Source organism: Rhinolophus sinicus, chromosome 15 (genome assembly GCF_057876585.1).
Source record: "Rhinolophus sinicus isolate RSI-liver-muscle chromosome 15, RSI-T2T, whole genome shotgun sequence".
In the NCBI taxonomy this organism is placed as follows: Eukaryota; Metazoa; Chordata; class Mammalia; order Chiroptera; family Rhinolophidae; genus Rhinolophus; species Rhinolophus sinicus.
Genome location: NC_142515.1, coordinates 72,490,274 through 72,509,515, shown reverse-complemented (window position 1 = coordinate 72,509,515; position 19,242 = coordinate 72,490,274). Strand labels below are relative to the sequence as shown.

Genomic DNA, 19,242 nt, shown 5'->3' with positions numbered 1-19,242 from the left:
CCCGCCCCCCCACCCCAGGGAAGGCCACTGCTGGGGCAGGCAGGACCCCATGCACCTCAGCAGGGCCCACCCAAGCAAGCTACCCAAGTGATAAGTGAGGGGGCAGAGATGTATGAATTCTCAGACAGCAGTGAAGATAAGCAGCCCATGAAGAGGAATGGAGTGCGGGACAGAATTTATTCAAAGTCCATACAGACTGGCCACTGCCTTCTACATGACGAACAGAAGAACGCCTTTGGGAAAGGCCATTGTTGTAAAATCACTTTAATTCTGTTCTCCGCATTACAAGTCATTATAAGCCACTGGGCGGGCAGTGGAATGTGCCGTACTCGTCACAATACTGAGCCTGTAATTGCTGGTATCAAAATATACATCTGTGTCACCATAAAAAACGGCGTTTGCTGCCCCTCATGTCTTACAACAGGTATAAAAAATTATAAATATTTACACCCTTGTCCCACCCCAACATGGAAACTCAGGGGTCCAAGCCCCAAGGGAGGGGCTGGCCAGCATGGGGTCTGCGCACAGGGGGACCCCTTGGAGCAGGGAGTGCAGGACGCGAGGAAAAGGAGACAGTTAAGACTTGAGGGCCGTTGTCCCACCTTCTGGGGTCCCAGCATTAGAAGCAAAGAACAGAAACAAAACTTTGGTCCAAAGTTTGCAGGAAAATTAAAACCTGAAAGCTTAAGAGCGCTTGTCCTCTGAGACAGAGAGGCTAGGTGTAAGGCATCTAGAGGTCTCAGATGGAGGCCTGGGGCTTCTAGAAGGACCCCGGCTCCCCAGCCCACCCATGGCATCTGCCCTGGAAACTAGATCCCGCCCTGTAACTTCATTACAAGGAATAAAATAAAAAATACAGTATACAAAGTCATACGAGGAAGAAATTTAGATTACACTCATACCATTTTTATCTTGCTATATAAAAAGTTACTTAAAACTATTTCTCTTGCATATAAATGAAGAAAGATTAGGATATTTGGTCAACTGGAGATATTGCTAGGCACAGGTGTGCACACTGCGTCAAAGCACAACAGAGCATGACGAGCTCCAAGCTGAAGCGCCGGGGTGGGGAGGATCGCACGCTTGATTAGATGAGGGTTGGGGTGTGGGCAGCCCCTGCACAGTGGCCTCCCGCCACACCAGGCACATGATCCCTGCAGGAGGCTGTCCCGAGCCCCCAAACCCCTACGCATTTGCTACCACAAGAAGGCCCTGCGGGAGCAGCGGGCTTAAGGCACAAGAACGCCAAGTGGAGGTTTGGGAGCACCCACCCGCAGGCTGCAGAAGGCACAGGCGAGGGGCCTGGGGAGCGGGCACTGTGCACAGCCACCAAGAGCCTGCAGCCAGCACCCTGCCTCCCCAAGGTGAGCAAGGTGAATTAGATTTAATTTTTTTAAAAACAGGTAAACTGATTTCTCTTTAAAAAAATAAAATCTCTGGTCTTTTAAGGTCACTTCAGCTGCTTTTAAAGTGGCTTTTTGTGGAATGCTGGAAGTTGTCGCCGGGGCGCCCGGCAGGCTGGTGCTGGCGGTGGGGCCTAGATGGTGGACTTGGAGAAGGACACCCGCAGGTGGTGGTTCTCGCCCAGGTCGTGGTTGTGCAGCTCAATGAGCGCCTGGATGGCCTCCTCCACTGAGCCCATCTGGATCAGCGCCATCTTGCGGTCCTTCCTGCAGAATGGGGACAGTGAGGGGGGCAAGGGGGGGGCGACGGGATGGGTCAGGACATTGTGGGGGGAGGGGCAGGAGATGGGCTTGGTACTCACTGGAAGAACTTGAACCCCTTGACGATGCCACCATTGCTAGAGAAGAGCATCTTGAGATCCTCCTCTGATATGGAGGGCCTGTGGGGAGAGCGCTACCCTGAGTCACCTGCCCTCTGGGGAAGACCAAGGCCATAGCCATTCCCCAGACGGCAGTTCTCAGAGGCCTGGGGGCCTGGAAGTGGGGTACGGGAGAGACCATAGTGAAGGTTCAGGAGAATCAGAGAACACCCTGCCCCATGTTGGGGCACTCAACAAGTAGTGGCAGAGCCCCCCACCCCAGGTGGCACATACGGGATGTTGGACAGGTGCAGGGTGGCCGAGGGCGGGAAGATGTTCTGGAAGTTCTTCGAGCCTGGCTTCTTGAAGCGGTGCAGGGGTGAGTTCCCGTAGTCCTTGGTCAGGCCCTGGTCCTCCTGGCCCTCACGGGGGAGCTGCACATTCTGGTGCTTGGACAGCGTGATGCGCACCGGCTTTCCATGCAGCTTGTGCCCATTCAGGTGACTCATGGCTGCGAAGGGGAGCCCGGTGACCCCACTGGCAGGCACAGGCATGCCCCCCCCACACCCCTGCCCCACCCGCCCCACCCTCAGCAGCCCCTTACCCAACTGGGCCTGGCTCCCGTCTGCCATCTGCACCAGGGCATTCTCCTTCTTATTGAACAAAATCTTCACTCGCTGCACGTCACCGTACACGCCTTCAAAAGCACATGGACAGGGTGCTGAGTCCGGGTCCATTGCCGCCTCCCCTCCAGCCCCTTCAACCCCCACCCCCACACTGGCTCTTCCCGGAGCTTTGCTATTCTGCCTCTAGGAAACTGTCTCTAGTCACAGGGACATTACCGGAGGACTACCTTCAGCAGAGAAGTCGTAAAATCCAGGAAAAGGTCAATTGCAAAGAGCCATCACTTTACATGCTACCAACTCGCTTAACTCTGCGAAAGCATGCAGGGCGCTAAACCATGCGTGTCTGCAGATCCAAATAAATATGCAAACCGAAGGCAAACCGTACCGGGGCAGAACCGCAAACTCATAGTACAACTTAGGGCGTAAAAATAACCTCCATTACATGAAAACAAGGTAATAAAAGTGTGAATGATAACATACCGAAAAGAATAAAGAGGCTTTGGGGTGTGACTCTCTTTAGAGGACAGCAGAGCAAGGCAGCGAGGGACAGGGAAAGGGAGAGGTCAGGGGCGAGTTGCCATCGTCCACCGCGAGGAGGCAGCCCGCAGGCGTGCAGGTTGATGGATGATGAAGTTGTCAGGATGTTAATATTCAAGGGCAGGTTGGTTTCCGGAGAGCAGGGTTTGAGGGGGAATTTTGTTTTTATTTATTTATGGTTTTGTTTTGTTTCAAGCAACAACAGGAAGCAGAAGGACCGTGCAGTCAGTTGGCAAAGAAATTCCGGATCAGAAAAAAAATTGGGAGAGGGGAAGGGGAGAAAAGAAAAAAAGTAGCAAAAAACACAGGTCAGTAAATACATAAGAAAATCGGCAGTGTCCCCTCAGTCAGATCTACACACACACTAGTCACAGGGCCACCGGGAGCTGGCCGGAAACACCGGGCCGCGCAGCGAGCAGGAGACGCACACCCTCTGGCCTTCTGCGTGGGCCCAGAGGCGTCTCCTGCTGACCGCTGCGGGAGAGTCTAAAGGCTCACACAAGCATGAGGGGTGGAGTCTGTTAGTGAGGCTTCTAGAGCGTCTAACTCAGACAGGCGCCAGCCGCCCCAGGCAAGAAGTCACAGGAGTGGTCAGACAGGTGAGAGAGCAGCCCAGAGACGCTGGCTGAGCTTAATCCCATCTTGAGAGTTAAGTGTTTGAGCCTTGAGGACCTCACCCAAGCTCCCTCCAAGCAATCTTGGCCCTGAGACAAGGCAGGTGGGCCATCCCGGGGACAGTGGCTCCGGGTGGTGGGAGCAGTGCAGGCCAGGTCCTCCAGAGCAGAGGTGCCTGGAGACCTCCTCAAACAGAGGCTTGTTTAGCTCAACATATTACAAATGTTTTTGTGAACTCTGGATGCTAAAGGGACACAACTCCTGGTGCAGCAAGAGGACACAGAAGCACAACGGCGCTGCCGAGGAGGGCCTGCAGCGCTGGGGGACGGAAGCACTAAGACCTGAGAGCATCAGTCCCCTCATGCCTCCGGGATGAACAGCCCAAGAGCCACGTACCTCAGGGTTGAGGTTGCTGACCAGCAGGACGGAATTGCCAGCGCCTCCCAGGCCAGGGATGGTGATCCGGCCCGCTGCAGCTGCAGCTGCTGCTGCCGACGGGATGGCCAGAGGGGCCAGGGCCCCGTGCACGTTGGGGACGGAGAGGCCTGGGGAGGGAGAGGTGGTCACAAAATGAGCAGCAGTGCCAGACCTCTGCCAAGAGGGGGCGTGTTCCTGCCAGTCCTCATGCAGGAAATAGCAGGGGCCAGACTCAGCCGGCAGGCCCAGCCTCCTCCTCCAGCTCAGGCTGCACTGGGTCTGGACGGCCACATGCGCCCACAGCACAAAGTCCCGGCTCCGGGGATGCACAATCAGGCCTGCGGCCTCGGCCGTGCGTGCATGCAGGTGCCCGTCACCATGCAGACGACACGCCGGGCAGGACGCAGCAGGCTCATGACTGTCACACGGGTGGGCACCCGGCCCCGAGGAGGGATGCTCGGGTGTGCCCTCCCGGCTCATGCCGCTCTGCTTACCAGGCCATTCAAATTCACCTACTAGGGACACAGCCCTCCAACCACGTGCGCACGCGTCCTCGCCCGGGAGGTGCTTGAAGGAACCAGACCAGAGACTGCGGGGTCAGCCGGTTCTGTACAGCCCTGTCCTACCACTGCCCTGCCCAGGCTCCTCAGGGAAGCCAGGGGCCCGCGCCCAGGAAGGTGGGCTCCCCCCGTGACTGCGCCCGTCAGCTCGCGTGGCGGCAATGACGAGGTGTGGGCATGCACAGTCGCCGTGGGACCCAGTGTTTGAGTACCTGCAGCCTGAGGAATGGCAAAGGTGGGAGGGAAACCAGCTCCTGCGTACGGGGAGGCTGACATTATACCAGGTGCACCTAGAAACAAACGAGACACTAATCATCGCACCCACAGCCTCCCCACCAGGGCAGAGCGAGCCAGCGGGTGCCCCACACCCAGCGGGTGGGCCCACCGCTCCACCCGAGCCGGGCACTCTGGCCGCCAGCCTCCCTGGGCGCGGGGTGGGCGTCATGGGACTCCTGGGGCCTGGGCACTGAGACTGAGCTACATGTACTCGCCCCCCATGAGACAGCAGTCCAGGCACCTCGCCGGCATCTTACCGAAGGCTGCAGCCATGGTTTGGTCCAGTGAGGGCTGGCTGTCACCAGAGGGCAGGTCAGGGCGGGTGTAGTCTCGGCTCTTGTCGTTGTTGTACTTGACATTGAGGCTGGTGAGCTTGGAGAAGTCGATGCGGAGTGTGCAGCAGGCATTGTAGATATTCTGCCCGTCCAGGGACTGTGGGGACAAGCGGTAAGTGGCTGGAGCCCTGGGGTAGGTGGTGGGCAGGGGTGGGGCCGGGCACTCACCAGCTTGGCGTGCTGGGCGCTCACGGGCTCAGCGTACTGTAGCAGCGCCTGGAACTGGTTGTTCTTGGTGAAGGTGATGATCTTCAGGACTGTGCCAAACTTGGAGAAGATCTGCCGGACAGGGACAGTCACCCTGTGCCTACCCGGCAGCACTAGCACCTACGCTGCCGCCTGGGAATCCAGGCCCTACCTGGTGGAGGACGTCCAAGGTGACAGGGTAGAAGAGGTTCTCCACGATGATCCTGAGCACTGGGCTCTGGCCTGCCATCGCCATCCCAGCATCCACTGCGGCGGCTGAGGCCGCCAGGGCCAGGCTCCCTGACTGGACGGAGTTGACAGCCTGGAGGGCGGCCTGGGCCCGGGCCTGGTTGGGCGAGCTGTCCGTCTTCAGCTCCTTGTGGTTGGAGAACTGGATGTAGATGGGCTGGCCGCGCAGCACAGGCGTCACCGACGTGTAGTAGTTGACCATGGTGTTGGCGGCCTCCTCCGTGTTCATCTCAATGAAGGCCTGATGGGCAGGGGCGGGGTGTGAGACAGGTGAGACCCCAGAAGACTGGTGCCCCCAAAGCAGGTGCAGGGCCTTCCCAGGATGGGCACACACCTGGTTCTTCCCTTTCAGCATCAGGAGGTTGGTGACCTTCCCAAAGGGCAACCCCAGGGAGATGACCTCGCCCTCAGTGACGTCACTGGGGAGCTTGCGGATATGGATCACTCTAGAAGGCACACCGGCACTTCTGTTGTCGCCTTTGAACTTCTTGCTGTCATTTCCGTTTGCTGAGAAGAGGGGTGGTTTGTATGGCACCAAGAACCTCCCAGGCTCCCATAAAGCAAGGCCCCTGAATCAGCTTCCTCCCTGATGGGGGAAGCGAGTGGTCTCCAATGCCTGGGGCCACCCACCACCCCCAGCTCCCAGGGAGTGAGGCTGCATATGACTGGGGGTTCACAGTCACAGGCAGACACACAGGAAAGCCCCGCCGCGGGTGAACAGGTACCTGCAGAGGCTGAGTTGCTGCTCATGATAAAGGGTCCGTTAGTGACACAGGCAGAGAAGAGCTCGTCCGATCCCCGCTGGAAGAGAGGGCATGCTGGAGCAGGGCTAAAGGTGGCCCCACACCATGGCTCCAGACCCCCCCACCCCAGAATGCCCTTGACCCTCAAGCTGGCTAGTTTACCATGACCCTTGCAATGGCCTTGTGGTCCTGAGTTCGGGACACAGTTCCTTTTCCCTGCAGGACCCCCGGGACCTTTCCCAAGGTAGAGGCTGTCACCTACAGGGGGCTCAGGTGTCACCACCTCCCAATTATGCGGCACCCTTCCCATGTCTGCGAACAGGCCTGTTGAGGTGCCCAATGGCAGGCCCACAGCTCATGCCACCATCCATGTGGGGCTCAGCCCGCCACTCAAGACTGTCACACATCCTCAGAACAAAGCCCCCTTGTCACGGCAGCCACTTGCTCGGCCTATTTTCCAGCCGTCTGAGGACACCCGAGCTGCAGCTTCGTCACTCACAGACGACTAGAAACACTACCTCTCCGTGAGCGGGCGATGCTATCCGGTGACTATCCAGTGACCATGTAAATGGCGCCGACGGCAGCTCCAGAACTGCCGGTCTTCTTTCCAGAAACTTGTTTACTTCTGAATCCTGAACTCATTGCACTAACTCACCAATCATGTTAGACTGACCCTGCACTTAGCAGGTGGGTGTCTGTCCTGCCAGGTGAGGCTGAGGACAGTCAACTCTCCTCAAGGGGCAGGCAGACCCCAGTCCCGAAAACTCAGGACTCAGCCCCCACCCCAGGGCCAGCCTACTAGGAACAGGACCTTGAGCACCAGAGCTCACAGGCTCCAGAGCGTGTGGCCCAGAGTCCTGACAGGGCTCCCACACCAAAGCCCTCTGGCTCCCCTTGACCCCACAGGGAGACCAGCTCACCTGGCCCCCAGCTCTCAGAGCCTCACCTCTTCTCCCTCAAACTGCCCCTTCTCAGGGACACATTATCGCTGCCCTTCCGCCAACTGTAGGCTTAGTTGTCACTCTCACAAGCACAATCATCTCCACCCAAGTCCTCCCATCTTCCTATGGCCCAGAGCTGAGGTGCCCGAGAAGCCCTGAGACTCCCACCCTGCCACAGGTGGCTGTCGAGACCTGTTGGGGAACTGGAGGCTTACAAACTGCCCTTTGGGAATGGCCACGCCAACCGTGGCTGGCTCACTGCTGTGGGCACGTCCCCACATCTGGACCCCAAGTTGGGTGAGCAGCCATAGCGGCTCCCGCTTAGTGTCCCTCAGGGCCAGAGCGCGGCTTAGAAGGGGTGTCTCAAATGCCCCGTGGCACTTGGAGCCGAGGAACACGCAGTCAGACTGCTGCTTAGAGGGCTGGGATCTGAGTGCCTGTGACACTGAGCTCTTTCCACAGCAGTGAGTGGACACCCCTCGCACACTTCAAGGATCCGCAGTGCAGGACAAAGCCACCGTGCAGAGTGAGCCCCAGGACTGCACGCTGGCACCAAGGACAGGCACATGCAAGACCCTCCCTGTCTCTGGATGCAGAGCCCTGACACCCCCCACCCCCTTCAGGCTCACAAAGGCCCCCCACCACAGCGGGACAAAAGCCAGGTATCTGCATGACTCCTGTGTGTCAGCACAACCTACAACCTTACAACGGGCATGTTGGCTGTTGCCTTTGACTAGTGCCGGCGGGGTGTCATTTCCTTGGAGCACTGGCATGCTTGGCCCTAATCATGTCCCCGTGGCAGATGGGCTGGTGCGCCTACATCTGGGGGGGCACTTAGGCCACATTAACCCCTGCCATCCCTCAGGACAAGGCTGGTCTGCTAAGCAGCATCCCCCAAGCACAGGAACACCCAGGTACAGGCAGTGACCGGCAGCTCAGAGGGGACTACCCACTTGGGCACAGACAGCCTGAAGGCAGAACCCTGGGGGACATGGGCTGGGCCATAGCAGGTGCTGAGACCTATAGGCCGTGTGACTTATGAACAGCTGGTCCAGGCTGTGGGGGACGGTTCACCTACCTTTGGCCAGGCCATCCAGCAGACAGGGCTTTTCCCAGCTGGCAACCATAGGCACCTCCCCCAAAGTCAAGCATGAACAGGAAGAGCCTCTGAACAGTGCACTTGCTGCTAATGACAGGTGCACCCTGTTCCCGCCAGCGTCCACAGGGACCTTTACTATGTAACCAATAGTTCAGCATTGCTAACCTTGACACCTCTTACTTATGACACAGCTCATTCTAAAACTGGGGTGAAAAACAATGCTGCCCCGAACCCCATCGTGCCACCCTCCTGGTGTGCTGGCGGACAGACACAGGGCTGTGTTGGCAGAGGGCCTTTCCCACCGGCGCCTCTGGGTTCCTGTCCTGTGCAGGTCTGATTCTGGAAACAGATCCCCTGGGGCTGTGCCGGGAGGGACCACTGAGGACAGCCCCTGGCACAGCTGCTCCAGCTGGAAACCCCAGGAGCATGTGAAGCCAGACACTTTCTGTGATGGTTACAAATGCTTCAGATGCAAGTCCCCCTCCCTTGCTCCCACCACCGAACAAACAGGTTTTATCTGCAGGAAGATCGGGACAGGCGGTGTGAAGACAAGACTCCACCTGGAAAGCCTGAAGCCCCGCCTGACACCACTGCCCACTGACCAAGCCTCTGCAGCAGACCTCCAGCCCCCATAAGCAAGTCAACAGCAGTGTTCAGTCCACCCCCAGGACAGCTAGGGTGCAAGTAGGCCTGGGCCTCCACTGGGAGGAGGACCAGCACCATACTCCCCCTTCCGGTGGAGCCCGCTTGCCAGCCCTGGCCTCCCTGCAGCTTACAGGTACCAGCACTGAGGATGGCACCGAAGGGGTGCAGAGCCTCCATCTTCCTGTCAAAAATAGGATTTCAAACCAAAAATTATCCGAACCACGATGCCATCCAAGGAAGCCTCTTTGAACCCTCCACCCCCACGCCACAAACTGCCTGGGGTACCAGCAGATTTCAACCTCTTCCACATCAGACCAAAAATACTTAGAACACTGGGCAAATGTCCTCATCAGCCCCCTGGCACATCCCAGGACTCTGCGAGGGCAGGGAAGAGGGGTCCCAAACTAAGGCCAAAGTGCATTTACCACTCTAGTCACCCAACCCCCATGGCTAGACACTCAGCCTAGAATGAATGGACTGGACGCTGGCAGAGCAAAGGAAAAGTGTGTGAAGAGCGCCTGGCCTCCAAACCCTCCGTCCCATGCACACTGGGCCATGGGAGCCCAAGACCAGAGGCTGAGCCAGCCAACATAGAAGCACTCAGCAATGCCTACCTTTGTACCAACTGCTATGTCTGGGACAATGCTGTAGGGAGAGAAAAAAGGAGAACGTTAGCAGGTGTGCCGCAGTAGCTGCTGCCAGGCTGTCCAAGATGGCCTGCCGATGAGGGGCTCCCCTGGCTACACAGGTACCCCCCCATTTGAGGCCCTGCTGACTAGTGAGCTTGGGCAGGGCAGGGAAGTGAGCTGTCGTCCATTTAATCTCAACTTGAAAAGGAGCCATCATTGTCCTCCAGCTCCCCTCCCTCCCAGCAGGACCCCAGGCTCCGCCTCTGGCCCTCTCCACTAGAGGTCTGAAGACAGAAGACAAAGACACCCCTCCAAAAGCCCCAGGAGGGACACTTGATGCTTGTTGTTAAGGTTCAAGTGCTGTTGTTTGCTTTCTAAAAATTGGAAATACTTGAGGAACGTTTTCAAGCAGCAAGGCCAATGAGAAGGCAACTCACAAGGCCCTGAGGTCAGAGCTCCAGGGGGACAAGAAGGGGACTCAAGTTCAAACAATGGCAGGCTCCCTCAGAGGGAGGCAGATGGGTTGAAATGATCAGTAAAATTACCCCAAGTTATTCATCAACCTGGCTCCTAGTGAGTGGACTTTCTCCCTGCCCAAGGCCTAGCTGGAAGGTGAGAAGAAACCATGGCTGCCCAAGTTCCTCATACCCAGGGCCTCAACTGTGGACTAGCTCTCAGTACACACATAGAACCGTCCAGGGCTTCTATGTGGTGAATGTAAACTGGAAAGGTCCTCAATGACTCACGGTGGAGGAGTTAGCAACACCTCCCCCCACCCCACCAGGTCACCTGGCTGCCAAGGCCTAGTGGTCTGTGACCAGAGCCTCCCATGTCACACAAGTATGTCCCTCTTGCCCAGCCAGGGTATGGCTGATCTCAGACTGGGACAGCCATCTGCATTATTACCTCTGGAGTCCCTTCATTTCTGCCCTATGAGAGGCAAGGCAGCAACCCACCCCCCATCCCTGGAGCAGCATGACCCCAAGCACTGGGCCCTAGTCCTGCTATCTGCACCTCACTTAACATTCTACCGCATTACCTCCACTGTAGGGCCTTCCCCTCTTCACTACAAAAAGAGACTGTGGACTAGTGTCAGATTAAACACACACACACACACACACACACACACACACACACCTTAGGGAGCCAAAGAAAAACCTCCCAGAAAAACTGAAAGAATGAAAAGCACGCAGCTTCCCAGGGTGGCTCACTGCTTCCTGCTCTGAGAGAGCCTCAGACGTAGTAAGCTTTTTAAATAAAATGGCTCTTCCTGAAAAGGTTTCCAAACCTTCTAAAGACAAGGCAGGCCAAACAAACTGCTCAGCGGAAAGCTGGGCCTGGCTGCCTAGGTAACCACAACCTCCAAGAGGCTGCAGCTAGGACTGGGCTCTCCAAGCCACATCTGGGGGATGGAACCGTCCCATAATGGTCCTTCAGGTAGGAGGTAAAACGGAAGAACTTGACCAGACAACGGAGAAAACGCTTTTCCACAATGATATCCCTGCAGAATTAAGTACCCACTTGTTTGCACCCACGGCCTTGGGAAGGGGTTCTGGGGGGTGGGGTGGGGGGAGGTCCATCCAAGCCAAAACGGAAGGCAGACCATGAGATCATGTTCCTCATGCTGCAGCAATTTTTCTAGAAGGCTGGATTTAATTCAGCCTGAAACCTATCATTTCAAACCCAAGGCAGAGAGGCACGTGACCCTCTGGGCATTTTTACCACACCCCACAGGAGGTCAGGCTAAGGGAGGAAGGAGGGCTTTCCAAGCTCCAGATCAAAAAAGATAACCAGAACTGCCTTTGGAATACTCAAACTTATTTTAAAAATCAGCACTTAACCCTACTCCCAAGGGGAAATGAAAAAAGCCTAACACGCAAGACACAAAAGCAATGTTTAAAGTCAGTTTCATTTTTAACAACTTTGATCGTTTTCCCCAAACCAGAAACATCTGAAAGAAGAGTCTCCAAACTGGACAGACTCATGTCTCTGCCAACAAAACACAGCTTTGTGGCTTGGCCCTAATCTCGGCGTCAAAGTGAAGCGAACCTCTTTAACTTCAGTAAGTCTACCATGATGCCTTAGAACAGAAAAAATTAATAGTTCTGGCAACTGTCCCACCGCCCATTTCTCGCGTTTCCGGAACACACACAATCCCCGGAGCTGTGTGTCTGGGCGCCCTTTGGGAGGTGGCCGGCCGCCTGGCCGGCTACACTGCCGGAAGACTCGGGGTCCTGTCGTTCCGGCCCACGTGGGTCGCTCCGCGGGATTTGGAGCCTGGGAGCTCCTCGCCCCGGGGAGTCAGTCCGTGCTTAAGGAACTGTTGAACAGGAGCACCCCAGCAGACAGGAACAAAGGGGGCGCGCGGGTCCCTCCCCAACTCGTCCCCCAGCACTGGAGCTGAACCGGGGCGCGCGACGGTCCTTTGTGGGCAGCCCCGGGAGGGGCTGGGCGGGGGCGGAGGAGAGCCCACGCCCTTCCGGGCAGGAGGGCGGCGTCTCCCTGCCGCGCCCGAGAAGGCCACGGGCGGGGCAGGCCGAGCGCAGAGTCCGCGCGGCGGGAAAGACCGCGCACGCGCACGGAGGACTGACCACTGCGAAGAACTGCGCACGCGCGCGTGCGGGCCCGACGGGGAGCGGTAAAGGCCACACCAGGCGCGCGAAGAAAATACGGGGAGCCGGAAGGGCCACACGGACGCGCGAAAAGCGGCGCGTGCGCGCGGGGACCGGATGGGAAGCGGGAAGGGCCGCGCGGCCACCGCGTGCGTTCGGGACGGGCCGCGGGGAGACCGGAAACGGGCAGGGCGTCGGGAAGGGTTGGGCTCGTGGGACGCCAGGCCCGGGACACACGGGCCGCCTCGCGTCCCCGGCAGCTTCTCCCCACTCTCGCGGCTGCGGGGAGTGGAAGGAGCCTGGAGGCGCCCGTGGGCCCAGGGCGGAGCGGCAGGCGGGCCGTCGTCCCAAAGAGACCCAGGCGGCGGCAAAAGGAAGGCTGAGGCACGAGAAGGGCGGTGGGAAGTGCGGACAGGCACGACTCACCCGTCCATTGCACACAGAGGAGACCCGCGGGGAACGGAGTGGAGGCGCCGGAATAGCAGGAACCGACCCAACGGCTCCGAGTTATAGACTCACAAAATGGCGGAGACGCCCGAACACGTCCCCCGCGCGTTCTGCCCATTGGCTCCCGCTGCAGATAGGGGGCGGGGCGAGTACCGTGGGCCCCGCCGGCGTCTCCCAATGGCTACGAGGCCGCTCGAAGGTTGGAGCCAAGGGGAATGGCAGGCGACCATTGGAGAAGGCGGCCGTCCGTCAGAGCTCAAGGCGGAAACGGTCGGTAGAATCGGGGATGGGGAAGAAAAGGTGGAAGCACGTGACAACTCCTGAGCCAGTGATCGAGCTCAAAGCCCCCCCTGCGTGGGGCTTTGCGGGGGAAGCCATCTTGAGAGTGGGTACGTGGCGAGTCAGGCGGCGGGAAGCGTGCTTCCCCCGGGCTGCCGCCATCTTGCAAACGGGCAGGGGTCGTCGTCTTCGGGCGTGGGAGCAAAGGTAGGCGAGTCGCCATCTTGGAGTCGGGCAGGACACCTATGGGGCTCCATCTTGCTTGTGGGAACGTTGCAAAAGTTACTGCTACATTGGCACGCGGGGACGTGGAGGCCGCTTAACGCATCCCGGACGCGCTAGAGCTCAGTTCCCCCTGCTAGCCACCGAGCCTGCGGGCGTGTTGTGGTCAGGGACCGCCTCCACTGTCCTTTGTCTCAGAGCAGTGAAGGCCGCCCGCTGTCCGCTCCCTGGCTGCAGGGATGGGGAAACTGAGGCCCGGGACGCAGAGCAGAATACTGCCGTCATGGGGCATTCAGGACCGGGCGCGTCTTCATCCCAGCAGCAGGAAAAACACCCTAAAATGTATTCCCAAGAACGCTGATTCCATGAAGAGTTGAATAGGGTTGCGGGTGACAGGAAACCAGGGCCAGCTGGGGGCGGGAAGGAGGGTCTGGACGGGGTCAGAAGAGTCATAGCGAGGGAGGCTCCCGTGGCCCACTGCTGTTGGAAGCGCCAGGAGCCAATGAGCATCCCGGGCTTGGCCAGGTTCCCGTGCGGAGTAGAAGTTGAATAAACAGAGGAAGCTGTTGTGATTTTAGTTTGCTGTATTCCCGTGCTGAAAAGGGGGTTTTAATTGGCACCGCCTAGAAAGGAAGAAGCAATGACATTTCTCGTTTCCCTAAATTGGGATGAGGCCAGCACGCCCTGCCTCAGGTTGGTTTCATTTCACCAGCAGAGACCTGGCAATGAGGACACTTTCAGGGCCGTGCAGGCCTGGACTTGGCCCAGAAGACTAGGAGCCAGATTGCTACCGGGGATTAGGAGCAGCTACCATTTTCCACGGAGCCTTCTGCCCTGTGGGCTTTGGCTCTCCCTCTCGCTTCAGGACATCTGAAGCCCCAGAATCGCTAATCAGGAATGTCCCGGTCGAGTGGATTCGTGGGTTTGTTCCCTCCCGAACTCCTGCCTGAGCTCCACTGTGGGTACCACCAGGGCCAGCTGCACATCTTCCTTCTGGTGCCAGTGTCCCGCCTCCCCCCCACACCTTTGACAGCAGGGGATGGGAGGGAAACTTGGCAGCCCCAGGGAAAAGGGGCAGCTGACAGTTGGTGGAGGTCTAAACCATCAAAATCATTTTATAACCCACTTCTGACCCTCTGTCTTGCTCAGAGCCCTAGCCCAAGTTGACCTTGCAGCCCAACAGACCCCACACCGCCACCAACCACCTGTCTGGCTTCCAACCTAATGCAGGCCTCCTTTGTGCGGCTGTTCCCTTCTGGAAGGTTCTTCCCCAAGCCTGCACAACTCCCTCCTTTATTCTCTCACATTCTGGAGGCCAGAAGTCCAAAATCAAGGTGTCAGCAGGGCCATGTTCTTTCTGGAGGCTGCAGGGGAGGGTCCTTCTTGCAGTTTGGAACTCCAGGCCTCGTTGGCTTCTAGACACATCACTCCAGTCTCTGCCTGTGATCACTTTCTCCCTTATTCTCTCTGTACCTTCTCTGTGTGTCTGTAAAAATACTTGTCATTGGGGTTAGGGCCCACCCAGATAATCCCCCACCCAAAATAATCTCATCTCAAGACCCTTAATTACACCTGCAAAAACCCTTTTCCCAAATAAGGTCATGCTTACAGGTTTGGGGATTAGGATGTGGACATAACTGTTTTCAGGGCCCCCAGAGTCAGCCCACGACACCATCTGAAACTTGGGCTGGTGGGCCTTCATGTTTGCCGTGGGGATCTGGTGGCCCTCACAGCTACTGAGGTTTAGTGCTCCCGGCATTGACAATTAGATCCATGCCCCTGATTTATGTAGGGGCAAGCTAGCTTCCTCTCTTTGTCTTTCTTTTCCTTTCTCAGCTCCTTCTCCCATCCCAGCCTTGCCAGCCAGCTGCTTCCCTCATGAATGATTCAGGCTGAGCGTGGCTGTGTGCTCACCTTGCAATTGTTTGAGAATTTTGAAAATGATACTCTCTGTGGCAGAAACAAGGGAGGTGGGTGGGAGCTCAATGGGGGGGGGCTCAGTTCTCTTTTCTGATCAGATGGGGATGGGGAAATGGTGCCTCAGTTTACCCCTTTTCAAAAAAAAAAAAAAAAAAAAGGCAAGGCCAGTCCCTCCTCACCTTCTGTGGGTTTTCCCTCCAGTTTCAAATGGAAATGGCTTAATAGCTTTGGAATATTTAGTCCTGTGCTTGTTTACTCATTGCCATGATTACAAAAGCCACCGGTCGAGGGTCCCAGGGCGTCACTTCACATGTCCCCTGCCTTCCAAGGCATCCCAGACTCTGACCCATTTTCCACATTTCTGTTGGACTGAGCTGGGGAGTTGGGGGATCAATGAGGCTACTGCCCCCCAGCCCCTTTCCCCCTCCTAGCTGGGTGGCCTGGAGCCACTCCTGGACTTTCTGGGACTCCCTCGGGCCTGAGAATATTCAGAATAATGCCTCCAGCCTGGGTCCATTACAGAAGAACTGACTTCCCAGCCCCAAGGCTTCGGGCCAGTCGCCCTCTTCCAATTAGGGTGGGGGCTTCCTCCATCATCACTGTAAGCACCTAGAGGGATTCCTGTCTCTGCAAGGTGGGAATGGTGACTCCCAAGTTCCTTCCCCAGAATTGTCATGGTCACCTCTCAAAGGTCTCATCCTGGACCCCATGTCCAGGGCTCAGTTTCTCTCCTCCCCCAGCCCCAGGCCCTCAGGCCAACTGCAAAGTCCCAGCCCTGGTTCTCCAAAACCTGCCTGGCCTGCCCCTCCCCCAGGAACCCACCCTCTCCCTAGGCCCTGTCCCTGAGCTGGAGCTGTCTCCCCACTCCCTAGCCTGATCCACACCCCTGGGAGTTAAACTAGTGCTTGGCACCTCCCAGTTCTAACTTCTTAATCCTCTGAATAAGAAATGCTATCAGTAGCCCAGAGCACTTGAGTGAGCTGCCTGAACCACTGGGCCTGTAAGAGGCCTTGCTGGCCTTGGTCCAAGCTGCTCACCTTCCAGAGCAAACAGTCTGGCCTGTCCAACAAAGGGGCAATTAGAGTGACCACCTGACCCAGGGATACCACGCTGTCATGCGGGGAGTCACGCGAGGTCTCTGGTCCCACTCCCCACACAAGAACGCAGGATATGGTGAGGCCAAACGGGAACACCCACGGAGCCATAGATAGGGGAGTCATACTACTATAGTCTCGCTGGCGGCTGGGTTGGAGACACAGGCAGCAGGAGCCACACTATCCACAACCTGCCATCCACTTCTCTGCAATCCACAACCCGCACTCCGCCGTGCTAACTGCAATCCGCGCTTGCCTGCCCCCATCTTCTGCTAGCGTAGCCACAGCAGTTATATTAGTGGCCAATGGCTCACTGGTTACAGCTGACGGCCAACTAGCCACAGCTGATGGCCATCCAATCACAGTTGATGGCCATTTACTACCTGAGCTAGCACCTTTCTATGTGAGGGCGAGAGCCTGGAAACTGCACTCCTGGCTCTGTCCCCACACACGCCTAGGCATGTGCTGGAGAGAAATGAAGCTTGGGTGCACACAAATCCTTGTACCCGTGTGTCCACAGTGGCCAAAAAGTGGACATGGCCCAAGTGCCCATTGACAGATGAACAGATGCGGACAACGCGTCCATCCATGCAGTGGAATGTTACTCGCCGACAGAAAGGAACGAAGCACTGACACTTGCCACAAGGTCATCAGGGCCCCTGCTGTCCCCATGGCCCCTCGCTGCTGAGGCTGTCCCTGGTTCTCCACTAGGAAGTCCTTCCCTGCACACTGTCCTCTGGGGGCATCACCACGTGCAGCCCACGCAGAGCCGGTGGCAGAGATGCATATGGGACTCCTGCCAGGCACTGGGTGTGCAGGAAGCCTGGGTGGGCCTCAGGGAAGATGGGCAATAAGCACAGAACTGAGGGTAGTGATAGCTGGTCAGGGGCTGCAATGGAGCCCTGCAGGAAATGGAGAGAGAGGGAGGGGTAGGAAGGCGCAGGGGTGGGTCAGGGTGACCTCACTGGGGCCACATTCAATCTAAGGGGGGTAGGGTGGCCACTGCAGAGCTGGGCCACGAGTGTGGAGGAGGGGTCCACAAAGGCCCTGTCATGGTCCCCAAAAGATGCGTCAATGTCCTGACCTGTGAACACAATGTTGCTTAGAAGGAGGGTCTTTGCAGATGTAATTAGCTAAGATGAGGTCACACTGGAGTGGGGTGGTCCTAATGCAATGACCAGTGTCCTTACAAGAAGAGGGGAATTAGGACACCGGTACACAGGGAGAGGCCACATGGTGACGGAGGCAGAGACTGGGGTGACAAGGCCACCAGCCTGCAGTGCCAAGGTTGCTAGCAATACCAGAAATGTCCCCTTTCACAGCCCCAGAAGGAACCAGCTCGCCAACAACTCGGTGTCCAACTTCTAGCCTCCAGACCCGAGAGAGAATACATGCGTGTTTTACGTCACCCAGTTTGCGGCTCTTGGTCACAGCAGCCACAGGACACTTCTTCTGCCTTTGACAAGTGCGGAGGCCAGGCCGGCAGACAGCGGTTGTCCTGCCTGGGCCGGCGGCATCACGTGATGACAGGAGAGCTGGCTTGCTTACGCGGCCTTGCAAAATTTATGAAAAGGAAGATGTCTCGATACGGAGAGGGAACGTGAGCCGGCTGTAAGCAATCCTATGGCCATCTGTTCACCCGCCTGCCGCCTGTCCACAGGGTCATGGGGCCACAGGTACCAGCCAGGATGGGGCCGAGCATGGGCTCTGGGCCACCCAGTAGGTCCCGGACAGGCCAGGGCACAGACCCAAATCCTCACTTACCCACACCCAGCCAAGTCACTTCGGCTGAGCCTTTACTATAATAAAGCAGTCGTTCTCACCTGAGCAACCCTTTCTGCCTCCTACCCCCAACACTGGACAATATCAGGGGACATCTGTGGTTATCATACTGGGGGTGCTCCTGGCATTGATTGGGTAGAGGCAGGGATGCTGCTTGACCCTCCACAGTGCCCAGGACAGCCCCCCACAGAGAGTGACACACCCGAATGTCAGCTGAGTTAAACTATAGCCCTTGATTACTCTGCAGTGGACCCCGCAGAGGTTGGGCTCCATTGTGAGGGAGATGTGGGAACATGATAAGAAGCTAATTCTAGAAGGATCCAGGTGCAGAGGAAGGAATGTGTCCCCCAAGCAGGCAGGTGGGACTCCCAAGATACAAGGAAGAGCGTCCCTCAGGTTTCATAACAGGTAACATATGAAACCCAAAACGGTGAGCCCTGAGGTGGTGACGTTGCTGGCATCAATAGTTTATAGCAGAAACGGACACTTGATCTCGTGTGGCGGGCAGCCGGCTCAGGTGGCCTCAGGACCAGCGGCCTGAGCAAAGCACCTGAAAACCCACTTGGGGACAGGACTGGCCCTGTCCCCCATCTCGGTCTGAACACACAAGCAGGTGCTTAGTGCCCTGGTTCTACCTGGAGTGGAAGCCACTCCTTCCTGGAGTAGAGACACTATGTCACCAATTTGTTCTTGCTCCGATGGGCTGAGGGGTGGAGGCTGTTAGTTGCTTGTCCGAAGGGGAGGTCTGGACGAGATACATCCTGCACTGGCTGGGGGCTTCTTCCTGTGGTCACCTGGGAGGCCAGGAGAAGGGGAGGGAAAGGAAAGGATGCAGACCACTGGCTCCAAGTACCTGAACAGACACTTTTGCAAAGAAGATGGACACGTGACCAACAAGCCTATGAGAAGATGCTCACTGAACACGAGCCATCAGGGAAATGCTGATGAAACCCACAGTGACATGGCACCTCAAGCCCAGGACTGCCATTATCCACACAGTGGTCACCCTGTACGCGAGGATGCCAGCAGGTTGGGACCGTCGTGCCCGGCTGCTGGGATGTGACATGGGACAGCTGCTGTGGGAAACAGTGGCCATTCCTCCAAAGGGTAAAAATAAAGTTACTGTCTGACTCAGCAATTCCCTCCTAGGAATCGCACTCCAAGGGAAATAAAGCCACATGTCCACATAGACCTGGACATGTGTATCCACAGTTCACAGCAGCCACAGGTGGGAACAGCCCGAACGTCCACTCACAGATGACAGTC

At 57.2% G+C, this 19,242-nt stretch overlaps 1 protein-coding gene across 2 annotated transcripts; it reads right to left on the bottom strand.

The window, feature by feature from the left end:
- Positions 1-158: 158 nt before the first annotated feature.
- Positions 159-12,789, bottom strand: PTBP1 (polypyrimidine tract binding protein 1). 2 transcript variants are annotated; one of them, XM_074337372.2, is made up of 14 exons: positions 12,659-12,789; positions 9,606-9,636; positions 6,289-6,364; positions 5,898-6,070; positions 5,487-5,804; positions 5,297-5,407; positions 5,051-5,225; positions 4,730-4,807; positions 3,937-4,085; positions 2,869-2,902; positions 2,367-2,459; positions 2,057-2,273; positions 1,766-1,843; positions 159-1,670 (listed from the first exon to the last, which is right to left on the bottom strand). In XM_074337372.2, exons 1-14 carry the CDS (start codon positions 12,664-12,666, stop codon positions 1,538-1,540), a joined length of 1,674 nt encoding a protein of 557 aa, XP_074193473.1. In that variant the 5' UTR covers positions 12,667-12,789; the 3' UTR covers positions 159-1,537. The 2 variants fall into 2 exon arrangements, with proteins under 2 accessions (XP_074193473.1, XP_074193474.1); XM_074337373.2 differs by lacking the exon at positions 4,730-4,807.
- Between the last annotated feature and the right edge of the window lie 6,453 nt (positions 12,790-19,242).

Coding starts and splice junctions, on each gene's coding strand:
- PTBP1 (XM_074337372.2), bottom strand. Junction 5,408..5,486: donor CCTTGGACGTCCTCCACCAG/GTAGGGCCTGGA, acceptor CCTGTCCGGCAG/ATCTTCTCCAAGTTTGGCAC. Junction 1,671..1,765: donor AAGGGGTTCAAGTTCTTCCA/GTGAGTACCAAG, acceptor CCCATTCTGCAG/GAAGGACCGCAAGATGGCGC.